Source organism: Melozone crissalis, unplaced genomic scaffold (assembly GCF_028551555.1).
Source record: "Melozone crissalis strain CALT ecotype California unplaced genomic scaffold, PUWL_Pcris_2 ptg000013l_1, whole genome shotgun sequence".
Taxonomy (NCBI): domain Eukaryota; kingdom Metazoa; phylum Chordata; class Aves; order Passeriformes; family Passerellidae; genus Melozone; species Melozone crissalis.
Genome location: NW_026535791.1, coordinates 49333610 through 49348606, shown reverse-complemented (window position 1 = coordinate 49348606; position 14997 = coordinate 49333610). Strand labels below are relative to the sequence as shown.

Genomic DNA, 14997 nt, shown 5'->3' with positions numbered 1-14997 from the left:
GAGTAACCCTGCCAGCCCCTTGCTGGTTCAACCCCCAAGGCCCTTTCTGATCTCAGGAGATGGGATCAGTTATATCCCAAAGTGTGTAAATGCCTGGAGAAAAAAAAAAAACAAACCAAAACTGGGCTGAGTTTTAAATACGAGGAGTGTGAGCAGCAAACAGAGAAGGGCTGGGTCAGCCAAGGGGAGGTAGAGGTGAAGAAGGAAATTCACAGGTTTACAGTAAGACACTACTTAGGTGTGTGGCTCCACTGCTGCCAAAGTATGTTGTAAGGTACCATAATCTCTTGCTCTCTATGGAATGAAATGCCCAGGGAAGAGGGATGTGGATCTTCTAATACTGTGCATACACCATTAATAATTTGTGAGTTAGAACTGTTCCTTCTAAACAATTCCTCTTGCATCTTACTGTTATGTTGAGAGCAGGACTCAGAAAGATAATTTTAGGACAATGATCTATAAGGACTGGTGTTTTAAAAATAGAGCAAAAAGCAGTTCCAGGAATAAGACCTCGACAGAATGATTTTCTCTTTCATTAACCTAAAATAGATAGATTAATACTGATAAAGCTCTCTTCTTCCAAAATTTGACATAAAATCTTTTGTAAGACCACATTATCTGCATTCATCCCTAGAAAGAAGTTTCATTTTTAAACTGCTGGTTTTAATAAGTAATAAACCCATGTGTACAAAACAGGTTATTTCAGCATTTAGTTTCTTGTAGGAATAATGCAATGTCTACTCACTCATCTGAAAAACATCACCTGCTAAAATATTTTTTGAAAATCTTGTTTTCATTATTAAATAGAAAAGTAAGAATTTATTAGAATGCTTTGAAAACAAAACCTTTTATTAATAATTTTCCTTCGTAATTGCCAATGTAAATGTCATCAAGATATTAAATATCACAAACATGTAGCAAGAATTAAAAGTACTGTGCAAATCTTACATGGTATCTTGCCAGAAGCCTGGTCAGAGGTGTGTGACAGCCCTGTTCTGTTTCTGCCTCACTGCCAGAAGCGACTGACTCCAGTGCAGCATTGGCAGAGCGACTGTCACAGAATCATAGAATGGTTTGGGATGGCAGGGACTTTAAAAGTTATCTCAACTCCTCTGCCATGGACAGGTACATCTTCCACTAGACCAGGTTCTCAAAGTCCCATGCAACCTGGCCTTGTACACTTCCAGGGATGGAGCACTCACAACTTCTGTGGGCAACCTATTGCTGTCCCACCACCTTCACAGTAAGGAATTTCTTCCTAATATCTAATCTAAACCCACCTTCTTTCAGTTTGAAGGCATTTCCTCTTGTCTCATGTCTTCATGTTTTCTTGAAAGGCACCTCTAGGATTTGGAAGGCAGTAATTGGTTCTCCCCTGAGCCGTCTCCTCTCCAGGCTGAACAACCCAAGCTCTCCCATCTTGCCCTCATAGGAGAGATGCTCCAGCCCTCTGATTGTCTTTGTGGCCCTGCTCTATCCTCACTCCTGCATGTCCATGTCCTTGCTATGCTGGGAGCCCACTGAGGGCATGCTCCAGGTGGGATCCTCACACCATCATCTCCTTCAGAATGACCTGAATATTCCTCAAAAAGTGCTTCTCTTCTCTGCTGACAGTAGAGGGAGCTTAGAAAACCAGCATAGCCCTGATCCCAGACTCTCAGATACTTAAACCGGGGGAGTGAATTTGTCACTACATATTTAACTGCTGGGCTCAGAGAAAAGCAAGAATATAAGGACAGACAGTGTTAATTTAAATTTAAAATGAAGTCTAGTTCTCATAGACTTCAGTAGTAAAATATTAATTTCACAGCTGGTAGATGAGGTGAAACCTCCACTGACCTTAGGTAAGCAATTTTGGTCTTAAAAACTATGCAGAATTAATTAACCCTGCCTTGAAGACACCTATGAAGATGAGTAACACTATCCACTGGCAGAGATTTACTTGTTTCTAGAAGTATTTACAGAACAGGTCTTCAGGGTTAGATCCATAATACATTTTGGCTTCTGCCAAGTTCCCACTGGCTTCATGAAGAGTTAAATGCCTTAGTTTCCCTGCATATGTGGTCACTTCTAATTTGTTTTGAAAAAAAATCTTTTTTCTAAATACATCTTTATAGTGCTAGGTATTACCATACTTATGCATCCAAAGTAATTGAACACAAAATATTTCTGTGTGAGATGAGTTAATATAATATTACTCTTTGGAAGGTGTCCGCATTTAGTGGATTAGTGCTTGAGCATCTGTTTGGACTTCATGTTTGGAATGATCTACAAAGACAGAGTTGGAACTGCTTCAGCCTCATTTCCTTATAAATATTGTTTATACTTAAATATTTAATGTCACTTCTCTGTGACTACTTACTGTATTATTTTGTTCGCTGTTTCTATACTCTTTCAACAGGGTCCCCATACTGACCTGGACTCCCAGAGCTCCCAGATAGCCTGTTGTCTAAAAAGACAAAAAACTAGCTCATATGACCCTAAAATAATCTCAGTAGTGCTGTGGCTTTCATAATGATCTCTGTGATTCTTCTCCTTCTGATTTAATTGTTATTGTTCTGTGTTCGGTCATTCTTTTTGTTCGCATGGATATTACTCATTCTGTGTTCCCTGCATCAGCCATAAATGAGGCTTTATGGATTGTTCCTGTTGGAATGAAAAATGGGGCTTGGAACCAGATGTCATTTTGATGTAGTTGTCTTAATTTGCAAAGTTGCTGTCCCCTGAACAGAGTGTCCTTGCTCGCCGTTCCAAGTGTCTCTACTATTTAGCTGTCAGCATGGGTGCACTTGCCCACTCCTTCAAAGTCTCTGCTCTTAGTCCTTGCGTCTCCCTTTCACATAAATTTCCCAAAGCACTCAAGAGCAAATCTCCTTTCCGTACAGTGGCTTTCCTGAAAGCGAGTGACGGATTCCTCTGGTGATACCGAGCGGGCAAAGTGCTTGCAGGGATTTGCTTTCTGCTGTGAGCAGCTGTGCAGAACAGCGAGGAATTTACGGGCATTGCCTAAGCCCTTGGCTGGGACGTGTAGTCCTTAAAAACTTCATTTGTGCTTGGAGGAGAGGCTCTGAGCTCGGTTCAGAGGCCTCATTACAGCGTGGGGCTGGAACTGGGAATCCAAGGAGTTTCTACTGCTCCAAACCTTCATGGGCCCATTGTAAGGAGGAGGCTTTTCCTACCATCCCAATGTTGAAGCAACACTGGAACATTAAGGCCAGCTTACTTCAGTGTCCCTTCCTCCCCTCTCTCTCCCTCCTGTGGCTGTACTGGTCCTTTTAGCATTGTAGCAAGGATTTTTTTTCTGGGTTGTGTGATAGTGTCTAATCATTAAAATCAAACAGATAAAATTCTAAGGGTTTGAACTTTGGGGAACACATCAATTTTTTGAGAAAAACTGTCTGCAATTGCCTCAAGCTTTGCAATTTTCAAAAATTATGATGTGTGGACTAAATGCAAGTGGTTTTTTTCTCCTACTTAGTTTTTCGCTTTACAGTGTGTAAAACTATACATGACAATGGTAACAGTAGTCAGGTTATAGATGCATGTCTATACAGACTTCTGTTTCTGCATGACAAATTTTGCAGTGAACTATGAAAGACCTGCAGTCCTGGCCATTTCGCATTACATTGTCTGATTTATGTCCAACAGTAGCTTCAACCTTTTCCCTTGACCCCCCCATTTAGCCCATCTGTGTGGTGCATTAGCTCAGATATCACTGTGTGTGTTGGTATGTTGTCCAGATAAGCTGACCTCATGCATTTCTGTTGGTTTTGTTTTTTGCCTTAGCTTGGCTTTGGATCTTTCCTAGGGATTGTTGGCATCTACCTGGTAGAAAACAGAAGACAAATAGTAAGTAACATTAATTTTAATGTTTAATTACATTTTAATTTAATTTAATTTTTTTTTATCAGACTGTATTAAGTTAAAAAAAACGGAGATAAAATAATAAAAAAAAGCAGAGATTTCCAGTTGACTTAAAATTGCTTCATCTGCCTCAAAGTGTTAGTCATTTGTTTCACCACTTCTAAGAAGCTTTGGAGAAGCATGAATGGGCCAGTAAGTTCCTTTGTACAAGGCAAAACAAAAGCAGCTTACTTTGTTGTGCTGAATTTACTTTCCTGCTGGTTTAGTGAGTCGAATTGACTGAGGGCAGAACCATTTGAGTGCCAGAGCTTGGCTAGGACCATGTAACTGGGAAAAAGATGGGAAGAGAGCAAAACAGCAGTTTGAGCAGCAACAAGTGACATGAACAGCTCCACCCTAGCAGATGATCTCATCCTGTCCAAGAAGTTTGTCAGGAACACTTTCCTGAAACAATATTTGTTAAATAGAAGGAAAAAAATCCAGAGCTCTTGCTGTTAAGACTGCCTGGCTATGTCAGACAGGATCTGAGATGCTGTGTGATTTGTTTGTAAATTTAGCTTGGCTTCCCAAATACATTGCTTTTATTTGTATGAGCAAGTCATAGAAAGTCTTTGGGGCATTTGGGTAAAGGAGGGTGTAAGAAGGAGGAAGGAATTTGTAGAAATTCTTAACAATTTACTTTCGCTCTTTGCAAAAAGTAACAATCTTGGTTGAATAACAGCATGTCCAATGGGCACTTCACAGTAGACTGATTATAGCCAAGCATCATGAAATATGATTAATTTCATAATGCAGAGCTTTCCGTGGTATAAATCAAGAGTGGTGTTAAGCTCAGAGGAGGAACTGATGGATTTAGCTTGCATTTTACTAATAAATAACTACTTTACTTACAAATAGTAATAATATCATTCCTTCATAGTATATCACTCTTTTTTTGCATTACCTGTAACTGTCAGTAGTGTATTTGCAAGAATTCCCTTGCTTTTAACTTCTGTTTCTAGCTGGGTTTCACAAAGAAATAAGATTTATAAATCTGTGATATTTGTGTCTTCTTTTTCTGTTCTCTGTTCCATTTTTTGAACATGTTGTCCATGTTTCAAGCAAATTCAGGAGGGAGGTAGAAACTTCAAAGATGTGCAATTCCATCAAGTTTCATGAAAATTCACAAGTGGGTAGAAGAGAGAATTGTGACTTAGTTCCTCCACAGTGGTAAAGGCTGCAATGTCAGCTCACCACTATTTAAAAGTAGAGAATCCAAATGGAACATGACCTGTGAGACAAAAATCTGCAGTAGGTCAGGTGTCACTGATTTTGCTACTAACAAAACAGCTTAATTAAGAACTAATGCTCCTGGTTTCTACATCAGAGACCAGGGTGAACAGCAGGTTCCAAGTTGCAGGCTCAGTGCTGGGCAGATGAAAATAGCTTTATCTTCCACAGCATTCATACTACCTTACTAACAGGCATAATATTTTAGGGTTGTTTGGTTTTTCACTTTTCTTCTAATCTGCCTTGTGGTTTTCTATGCTTCTGTCCTTAGCAAAAGTAAAATGTCTGAAAAGCCAAAAGGTGGCAAAGCAGCAGTTAAAGTATGTATTCCTTGACATGTTGTGTCATTTACACGGGGACTGTGGAGACATAAGTGTCCAGTATGCTTGGGATTAGTGCCTGTTTGCATTTCCCAGCATGGAACAAGGAAAACTGCTTCCTGCTTATAACATTTACAGATGATTTGGTTGTTGGAAGATTGGGTTTCTGGGGAGTAGACTAAGAGAATACCTAGAAAGTTTAATTATGCATCTTGCCTTGAGAACCCAAGAACAGTGGGTCTTTTAACACTGTCTTTGCTGAGGCTGAGCAGATGGTTTAAAAAGTTTTGGAAATGGCATTGAAAGGGTTTACAATGGAAGGCAGTAGCTACTCCTTGGGACATAACTGAGAATATTTGTTTGGAAGGGTTTAGGGCAGCTTTAACAAATTTGCAACTATCATTATAAAGATTGAAAGTAAGCACAGAAATGTAGAATAAATGTTATACACCTATACCTAAAAACTATATGCATTGCAGCAGGACAAAAGGGAGTGGAAAGGAAAAGAAATTGCTTACTCAGTTCATGCTATTTTAACTAGACTACCTTTGAGCAGTTACTGCAGTATAATTTGAATTTAACCTAGTGTAGCTTTGACAGTTATCTGGCCCCTGTAATGACTCAGTACTTCATTTTTTATTTGTTATTTAAATTGAAAATGAATGCAAAGTCAGTTGCACTAGGGGAAAAAGTCTATTTTAAATTGACCATTCTGCTTAAATCTATTTCTCTTTTTGTCTTGAAGTTCTATTTCACTGTGACCTGTCCATTTTAGGTCCAGGTTCTTTCATGGTTGATGAAATGCTAAATGCAACATAAAATATGTAATGATTAGCAGAACCAATACAGCAAAATCCCGGCATTCAGTAACTGATGAGTGTGGAGTTTGAGAAAGAACAAAAGTACAGTTAGGCAGAGTGGACAATGGTCTGTTCTTAAAACATGACATTAATAATGTTGCACTTCTTTGACTTCCTTCTTGGCATCCCAGAGCCCTCAGTGGGAGTTCAATGTGCTGACCAAGGTATAACCCTTAATTCAAAGGAACTGCTGCTTGAAGAAGCAGGCTCTGCCTCATTGACTAGCATGATTTCACTTCAGCTCTTAGCATTTGTGCTTGGCTCTGATATGCAAAGCTTGGCAGCAGCAGAACAAAATTTCCCTTTGTCTGAAGATTTGCACTGATTTGGGATGCTTCTAACTGGCAAACAGAAGGCATTTCAGGCATAATGTGTCACTATTCTTTTTTGTCTTTCTTGCTCTCTGCAAAGCAGGTTATGGATAGAAGGGCAGTGCATAGCTGGGTGTTGTTTCATTCCAAAGGCACACTGAGTCCAGCCAGATGAGTGAAAAACATGATACTGCCCAAATCAAATGGATTTGATTGTAAGACATGAAGTGTTCTTGCTTGTTTGCTTGCTTGCCATCTCCTCACATTACAGTACAAAGTATTTCCAGTTAGGAAGTGAATGCTGAAATTACATACAGGAGTGGGGAAGGCTGGGTATGCAGGGGGCTCCTGGCAATAAAGCTGAGAGCAGTGAGTAATGCTGAGGGAGAGCTGTAAGAGGTTTCTCCTCAGAAAATATGTATTTTCTGAGGAGGTGGCACGAGCTTGCACCCAGAAATGAATCACTCCCTGAATGTGCAATGTCGATGTGACACCATGCATGCAGTTTTAGCTAAGCCTATGCATAAACCGAGCAATGGCTCACAGCTTCCACTCACACTTCTCTCCAGCGCCAGCCTCACCCAGCCATAGTGTTTGCAAGGCTGAAAATGAGCACCCTGAAGCTGTGGTGCCTTCAAGAGCCATGGGGAGGTTCAAGAGCAGCATCATAGCTGCCAGGGTTTGAATGTTTGCAGTGTCACAGTGCAAACATTCAAACATTCAAACTGCCTCCCACTAGGGCTGTGGGAGCTACAATGAGAGCAGCACAGCTGTGGCAGAGAGCAGGCAGGAAGGGCTTGGGAGGAGGTACAGGAGAAAAAAGACACAGGGAGGATGGGGAGGGGTCTTTGGAGCAGGAGTGACCCCTCATGAGATGGTGAGTAATCACAAATCTTGGTAATTAGGGTGGAAGCAGCTGTGTGAAGCAGGTCTGACACCCAAAGTCATCCACTGCTGAGGCTTCCTCATGTATTCTTCATGCTAAAACATTTAATTTTCTCACTGACATGTCTAGGATATACTCACATATAAATATAGTGCTCAGCCTGGTCCTTGACTTGTTCAGAGAAATGGAGGCAAAGCTTCCAACAAAGCAGAATTTGAAAACATGAGGAAGGTACAAACATGGAGCTCTGCACGCAGACAGAAAAGGAAAAGCTATTTATTCAGGCTTCTCAAGGGATGCTAAGTTTAGGTCCCTTAATATGCTTGCTTCCCAACAAGAGTTAGATTTCGAAGGAAGAGTTGAAAAGACGCTATAGCTGAAGTTGGAGAAACCAAGCAATAATTTTCTCTTCTGTTTTCAGCTGATAGACTTCCCTTACAGTGCAAGCATCCCTGTCCTGCATTGACATTGTGTGAGGTAGGATTTTAGTATTATCTCTGATTATTTTCTTAACCCTGGACTTTACCTCTGTTTCAGAATAGAGGATTTTTTGAAGCAGGTACATGTGTCAGCCAGCCTTCAGAAGAGGCAAACCTCTTTCACTTTTTTCAATACCAATATATCTTATGAATTATACCCATCAGAAAATGCCCACTGGGCATTTTATGTAAAGGTGATGGTTATTAATATATACACCCCCCAAAAATACTGCTATATATACATCTAATTAGCTCTGTTCAAACATGTTCTGTTTCATTTGCTGTTTGCAAATCAAACATTCTGAAGAATTGAGCTTTAGTGCAGATTTTGATCAAAGATACTAATTACTGATTGATTTCATATCACATATTAGGCTAATTAAAGCAGCTTGTTTTAATAAAGAAAGACCACTGAAATTCTGCAGATCCCCTGAGGCTATCTTTGATGTTCCTTTGCAAATAAATGGAAGAAGCCTTTCCTATTGCAGGGGAAATGCAGAACATGTAAAGGTAATCTTTGTAACTACCAAGGTATTATTTCTCTCCTGGTTTAGGAGTTTCTGACAAAGTTAACAGCACTTCTTTCTTTCAGGGTTGATTTTCTGTATGCTTATATTTCGCACAGTTGAGAGAAAAACAATTAATGCTGAGGTAAAAACATTAAGAATAGAAGAAATTAGTAATTATCCTTCTCTCGTTTAGCACCTTTGAAATTATTGAAATGGAAAAGACCTACTGATGCCTTTTCAGGCATAAATGTGTGCTAGGTTTTGTGGTGTTATCTAACTGCACATTTCAGAAACAGACAAGATTTATATAAAGATAATCAGAATAGGTTGACACTGACACTTGAAGGAGCTGGAGTGGCTCCTCTTTATGAATCTGCATTTTTTCAAAATATAACAGCATCTTATTAGCTGATAACTTCAAGTAGCTTATTCTTTGAGAATGTCTTCCTGCTCTCATGACTAGCTCTTCAAGACTGTGTTGAGGTGCTCTTCAGAGGCATCTTGTTCTCTCCTTAGATTCTGGAAGAGACCTTGAAGGGTGGTTTACACTACATTCTGGAGTTGTAGTTAGCTAAAGTGTGGTAAGAAAAATCCTGTGTTAAGTGACAATTATATTTCTCTTATATAATATTGAGTATATTACAGAAGACATCATACTATAATTCTGTCTAATTTCAAGTTGAGGGCAGACCATCCAAAGTGTAGATGGCTCATAAGCATGGTGAAGTCTTGGGTATTAGCTGCCTTATTGTGCAGGAATCAGCATTGAGGCCCCTTTTAACCCTTTTTGGAAGGGATTTGGAATGTGGTCTATCCATGGTAGGTCTGGGAAATCTGTGTATTCCCTGTAATGCAGGAAAATATTCCTCAAAAACAGGAGTAGAAGTGAGATGAATAACTGGAAATGTTTTGAAGGCTAAGTTATTTCAGCTGTAGAGGAGGAGGATAGGTGATATATTGGTGGGTATGAAAGCACCTTCCAAAATGAAGACAAGTAAAATTAAAAGAAGAAAGTTCTGTGGGCAAGTAAAATGTAAAGAAGTGGAAAAGTTGTTTCTAATAGTATAATATTATGAGAGACATTTTTCTATTATTAGTGTTATATAGTCCATGAATAAAGACCAAGTAAAATACTTTGGATTTCTTTATGCAGTTCTTTGACCTTGTGCACTTAATGTGAGGATTTCCAATTTATAATAAATGTAAATACCCACTGACACAAAGAGCTCTTTTATCTTCCTTCCTTTGCTCCTTTCTCTATCTTGCTGACTCCTTCTGCTCCTCTGCCCTGCCCTGGCTAAAAATACTCTGCACTGGTTAAGTGAGTAAAAAGGTTCACAGCCAAGTGAGCATCAGACACAGCACAAGTTAACTGGTGGGGCTGCATGGGTAAGGGTGGAGAGGAATCTGTGGAAGGAGGGAAAAAGACGTGTCCCTTTTGCCAGGAATAACCTGTTATATCAACTCACTGTGGTGTGAAACCATCATCTAAGTGTTGTCAGTGAGTTAAATGCCTGAAGATAGATAGCATAAATTTCCCAACAGTGCTGGAGAAGTTCAAAGACTCAAAAATAGATGCTTTCACTGTGCAATTTATGAAAGGAAGTGTGGGAGGTGTTTCAGCTCTTCCCTGATCTAGTTCCTTATGGATTGGCATTTCATATTACATGTCTACATGTGTATGCTTTCAGATTTTACCAGCACAGATTCATCAGCTAGACATGCAAATATTTATTTATATGTAAATATTTTAATATAGAAATCTATTATGAAATTATAACCATGTAATACCTAACCTGTAATATATGCTCACACATGTACATTTATGAATTTACAGCTGACATGTCCTGGAAAATACCTGTAATAATGACAAAGAAGTCTATGCCACTGTGCCACTGACATTATGTCTTTATTTTGTAAAGGGCTTTTTACACTCTTCATAGATGTGTGTGCCAGGTTGTTTCAGCTGTAATGGGTAGCACAGTCAGGTCTGTAGCAATCTTTGTGCTCCATCATCAGGGCTGTGTCTGACACAGCTAGAGATGACACCAAGTACCTCCACCTGCAGCCCAGCACTGTAGTTTTTCCCTCCCACACAGCCCTCTGCTGGTCCACTGGTTGTACCAGTCTCAGGTCTTACCCACCTCAGGTTTCTCACCTTACTGGAAGACAGAAGTGGAATGTTGGTTACAAAAGGAGAAATTTTGAAAGAGATTCTTTGGTTTCTATTTGGAGAGCTTCCTTGGCAACAGGAATTACTTTAGTTTGCTTCTGGAAGCTTAAATTCAATAGAAACAGAAAGATGCATACCTGTATGAATGAAAATATCTCTCCACCACCAGAGCTTATTTCCAATACTGAAGTCTTTAAAGGCTGTCACCATTCTTTAGAGTCAGAGACTCAAGCCACAAAGTCAGTTTAAGTTCTCTATCTTATTAAATGGCAGTCTTTTGGGATGTGGTTCCTTTCAGATCTTGCTTGGGAACAGCACACAGGATTAAGGGCATAATAGGGCACTTCTTAACTGCCAGTTTGTTTTCTTGTGCTGTTTATGTAATGAAAGCATTTCTGTCACACAGCTGAAAACAAAAGTAAACCTGATGACCCATGAAATGTGTTTGTGGAACAATGAAGATGTCAATTACTCTTCCTAGCAGATAGGAGCATGGGCTAGAAAGTGTCAGTAAGGAATCTAATTTCTGGTGTGTGCATGGTGAAGAAGGTGAGGTGGGCTGTGCCCTGTGGAAAGGACACAGGCAGTTTCTGAACCTCTTGTGGAAGAATTAGCGCAAATTAAATAGCCGACATCCCTGATGGACAGATACAATCTTCCAGACCCTGCAGGTAGAATTTCACCACCAAAAAACCTTGTAATTAATGCAGTTCTATAAAGAGGATGTGTGCATGCAATTACTGTTCAGGGAAAGAGGATTTGTCAAAACAGAGACTTTGGTGTGAAAACAGTTCTTGCTGCTCAAACAGTCAGCTCTGACGGTCTCGATCTATGTAAATTCCACCATTTTTTATCAGGAAGCATAAACTTTTATGACACATGGTATGCTATATATTTTTGGGTTATTGTTCTCATACCACCCAGAACAGCTGTTTAAGTGATGAAATGACCTTGTTCCAGCTTAAGCAATAAAAGAGCATCCATAAAAAGAAATATGTGATGAATTCCTATAATGTCAACACTGTTAATCAGTGAATCTAAATTTGTTTCACTTTTGTTCCCTTTCCTTTAATGCTGTGTTTAGCTTTTTCTTTTAGAGTGAATTTGATGTCCCTAAATGCGTAATAATTTTTAACTGTTCTTATCTAAGTGCTTTTGTTGATGTTTGCAAAGGGGAATTCTTACCAGTTTGAAGCGCCTACTGGGTTAAGACTTGATGAAACTGGTTCCAAAACCATTAGCATTTCTCCAGCTGTGAATCAAGGTGATTTTTTTTCTCTTTTCTGTGTAAGGGTGGCCAGAGAGTGGCACTATCTGGAAAAGCACGCTAGACTGAACTGCCCTGAGAAGCCCCAGTGCTGCCCTACATAACAATAGGAGTCTGAAACAGAGGAAAGGGGGCTGATCACACACCTGATTTAATGGGATGGAAGAAAAGTAGAGCAGCTATTAAAAAAAATCTCTCTAAAAGGAGTGAAAACACAGGAGCAGAGCAGATGAAGTGCATTTCCTTGAAATAAGAAGGTCAGCCAGTAGGGGGGTTGGATCAATTCAGACTTGGGACAAAATACAGCAGTGCTGTTTGAATGAGTTGAGTAAAGCTGAGATGTGCTGCTGCTAGAAAGAAATCAGGAACTGCAGTAATGGTTACCAGGATGATCTGTGGTTCTAAGATGTGAAGGCTGAAAAGAGCACCATGGATAATAAAGTTAACCCTGCACCAGGAAAAAAAATTCCTTTTTTTTTGTTTCCTTCTCTTTCTTGTCTTAGAAAATGTAAAGCAAGTTCAGTTCTGTTTCATTTTTTTGAAAATTGTTTTAATAATATCTGTTGGACTCCAGTGAAGTATCAGATTCCACCAAAATCCCAGGAGACTTGATAGTGCATCATCAGTGGTGGCATTTTTAACTGAATCAAGATGAGCATTTTACTCATCAGTGAATGAATTAGCTTGAATTTAATATGTATTCATTTACACATAAATCATATTCATTCTCTGATTGCAATGTAATGGTGACTCCAGTTTCAAATTCTTAAGTGCACAGAAGCTTCTTGATATAGGTTTTTATTCTGTAGATTGGTCATTCTAGTAAAGATTTGCTTTGCTAAAACAATTTGAAATAATTTCCTAGCTATTTTAAGTCTGGTTTTGTAGCTGATATTAGATTATGAGAGAAGAAAGAATGCATTAATCAGGTAACCTTTCCCAGTAATTTTGTTTCATATTTCGTAATGGCTATTGATTGAATTCCTACCAATCTTTCATTGTTTGAAGATAAAAATATGGGAAAATTTGTCTTTATTTTATATAATGTTTTTCACATAAACTGTATCGTCATGTGTTCTTCATGTTAGAAAAAAAAGACAAGATGAATTATAGAAAGCGTAGAGCAAATGCCTTGGCTTAAGTTAAGGATTAATGCTCAAGACAACATTTCTAGAGGGTGGAAACAACAGAGAGACCTAGATCAGGGAACTATTAGAACTAGCATACAAGCTTTTATTTGGACAGTACAATGTTAAGGCAAATGTTTCCATGCCACTTTTCTAGAGACTTTATTGAACTATGGGCTTTCATGCCCTAAAGGGAAATAGCAAGGAAAGCTGGCTGGGTGAGCCTTCCTGCCCTGGGTGAGCCCTCCTGCCCTGGGTGAGCCCTCCCTCCATGTGTGAGCCCTCCCTCCATGTGTGAGCCCTCCTGCCCTGGGTGAGCCCTCCCTCCATGGGTGATCCCTCCCTCCATGGGGTGAGCCCTCCTGTCCTGGGTGAGCCCTCCTGTCCTGCGTGAGCCCTCCTGCCATGGGTGAGCCCTCCTGCCGTGGGACCCAGCACAGCCATCACACAACCCCAGGTCTGTGTGAGTGTGCTCAGATGCTCAATTCCCTTATCTCCATAACAAGCTGCCACAGCAAGTGGCACAAGGAAAGTTCCCAGCAACCTGAGCAGTCTGTTCATCTGATCAGTAAAGTAGTCCCTTTATATATAATAATAAATCAGTCTTCTGAAACATGGAGTCAAGATTCTCATTGCTTCCCTCGTCCTGGGACCCCTGTGAACACCACCACATTTGGTGACCCTGAGTGAGGAACATTTTCCTACACCCTTTCTTTCCTTACTCAGCTGTGCTGCATAAACCTGCTTGGGCTGGAGGAGAGCCAGGACTGCTCAGTCACCCTGCTGTACATTTCCCATCCTTGGATACTTCTACAGTCCCTTGCCATTGTGTGTAGCCTAAGTCATGAATTATCTACAAAAGCTGAGCAGCAGTACCACTGGAAGAGAAAAAGAGGAAAACAATGTGCCTACTTTTTTACATGCCTATGTCTGATAAAAATTAACTGTGACTACCTAAGTTGTAACAAAAGATATTGCAAATCCTGCCTTTCACAGTTTTGCCCTTCAGGATGTGGGGAAAGGAAAAAAAAAAGATAAATTTTCCAAACGAAAATGCCACTTTAATTTTGAAAGTGAATTTTGATCTTGTTTTTTCTCTTTGGCATAATAATTTATTCCTCTCATGTGGTTTCTGTATTCTTTTCCCTTTTTTTATCTAATTAATTCGACCTTTTTTATGCATGTGAGGTTGCTTAAATGTCTCATGGGACTTTTCTCCTGCCTGTGTTACACCAACTGGCCTTTTCATGTTGTTATTTTTCCTAATTATACCTGACACAATACTGGGAAACAGCAGACTTCTTCACAGGCAGTAAAACAAAAGTCTCCTTGACCACAAACAAAAAAATAACCCCAGTCCTTATGATTTATTCATTACAGCTAAAACCTAGCTTTTACTTTGATAATCCCTAGGACTGTAAATTACATGGAACAGGTGAAACAATCTATTAGTTGCTGTCAGCACTTCTGCCTCCTTCCCTTCTGTCATGGCTACATGGTGTCACCTTCTCATTTGCACTGAATCTAGTGCTCATCTCTCTCTGCAGTCTTCTGATTTAACTCATTTGAGGGCATCAGCAGTTTCTGCCTGTGGAGTGAATTTCACTGGCTTTCTGTGTGTTTGGGTGGGCACAGGAGCTGGGATGAAGGGATGCAGCCCTTTGGGACAGAGAGCAGGAGAAAGGGCTGGACAGCAGGGAACCAAAGGATTGGAGGAGAAGATGCCCTTTGAGTTGGCAGTGAGCAAGCAATCACACAGGCTCCAGTCTATAGCCTGAGGTGCTATTTACAACAGAGAGAGGGAAGGAAATCTGAATTGAAGATCTTTGGTTTTGCTGATAATATTGAACAATATGGCTGGACTTGCTGAATTCAACTGTGAAAAGGCCATAGGTTTCTAATTTGGTCACTTGATCTAACGATGAGACCTAA

At 39.9% G+C, this 14997-nt stretch overlaps 1 protein-coding gene across 1 annotated transcript in view; it reads left to right on the top strand.

Moving 5' to 3' along the window:
- The window catches only part of TMEM255B (transmembrane protein 255B), a 66862-nt gene that overhangs the window by 7739 nt on the left and 44126 nt on the right, over positions 1-14997 (top strand). Inside the window, exon 3 of the mRNA XM_054271886.1 lies at positions 3787-3849. Coding sequence (XP_054127861.1) covers positions 3787-3849 — 63 coding nt within the window. The remainder of the gene's footprint in view (positions 1-3786; positions 3850-14997) is intronic.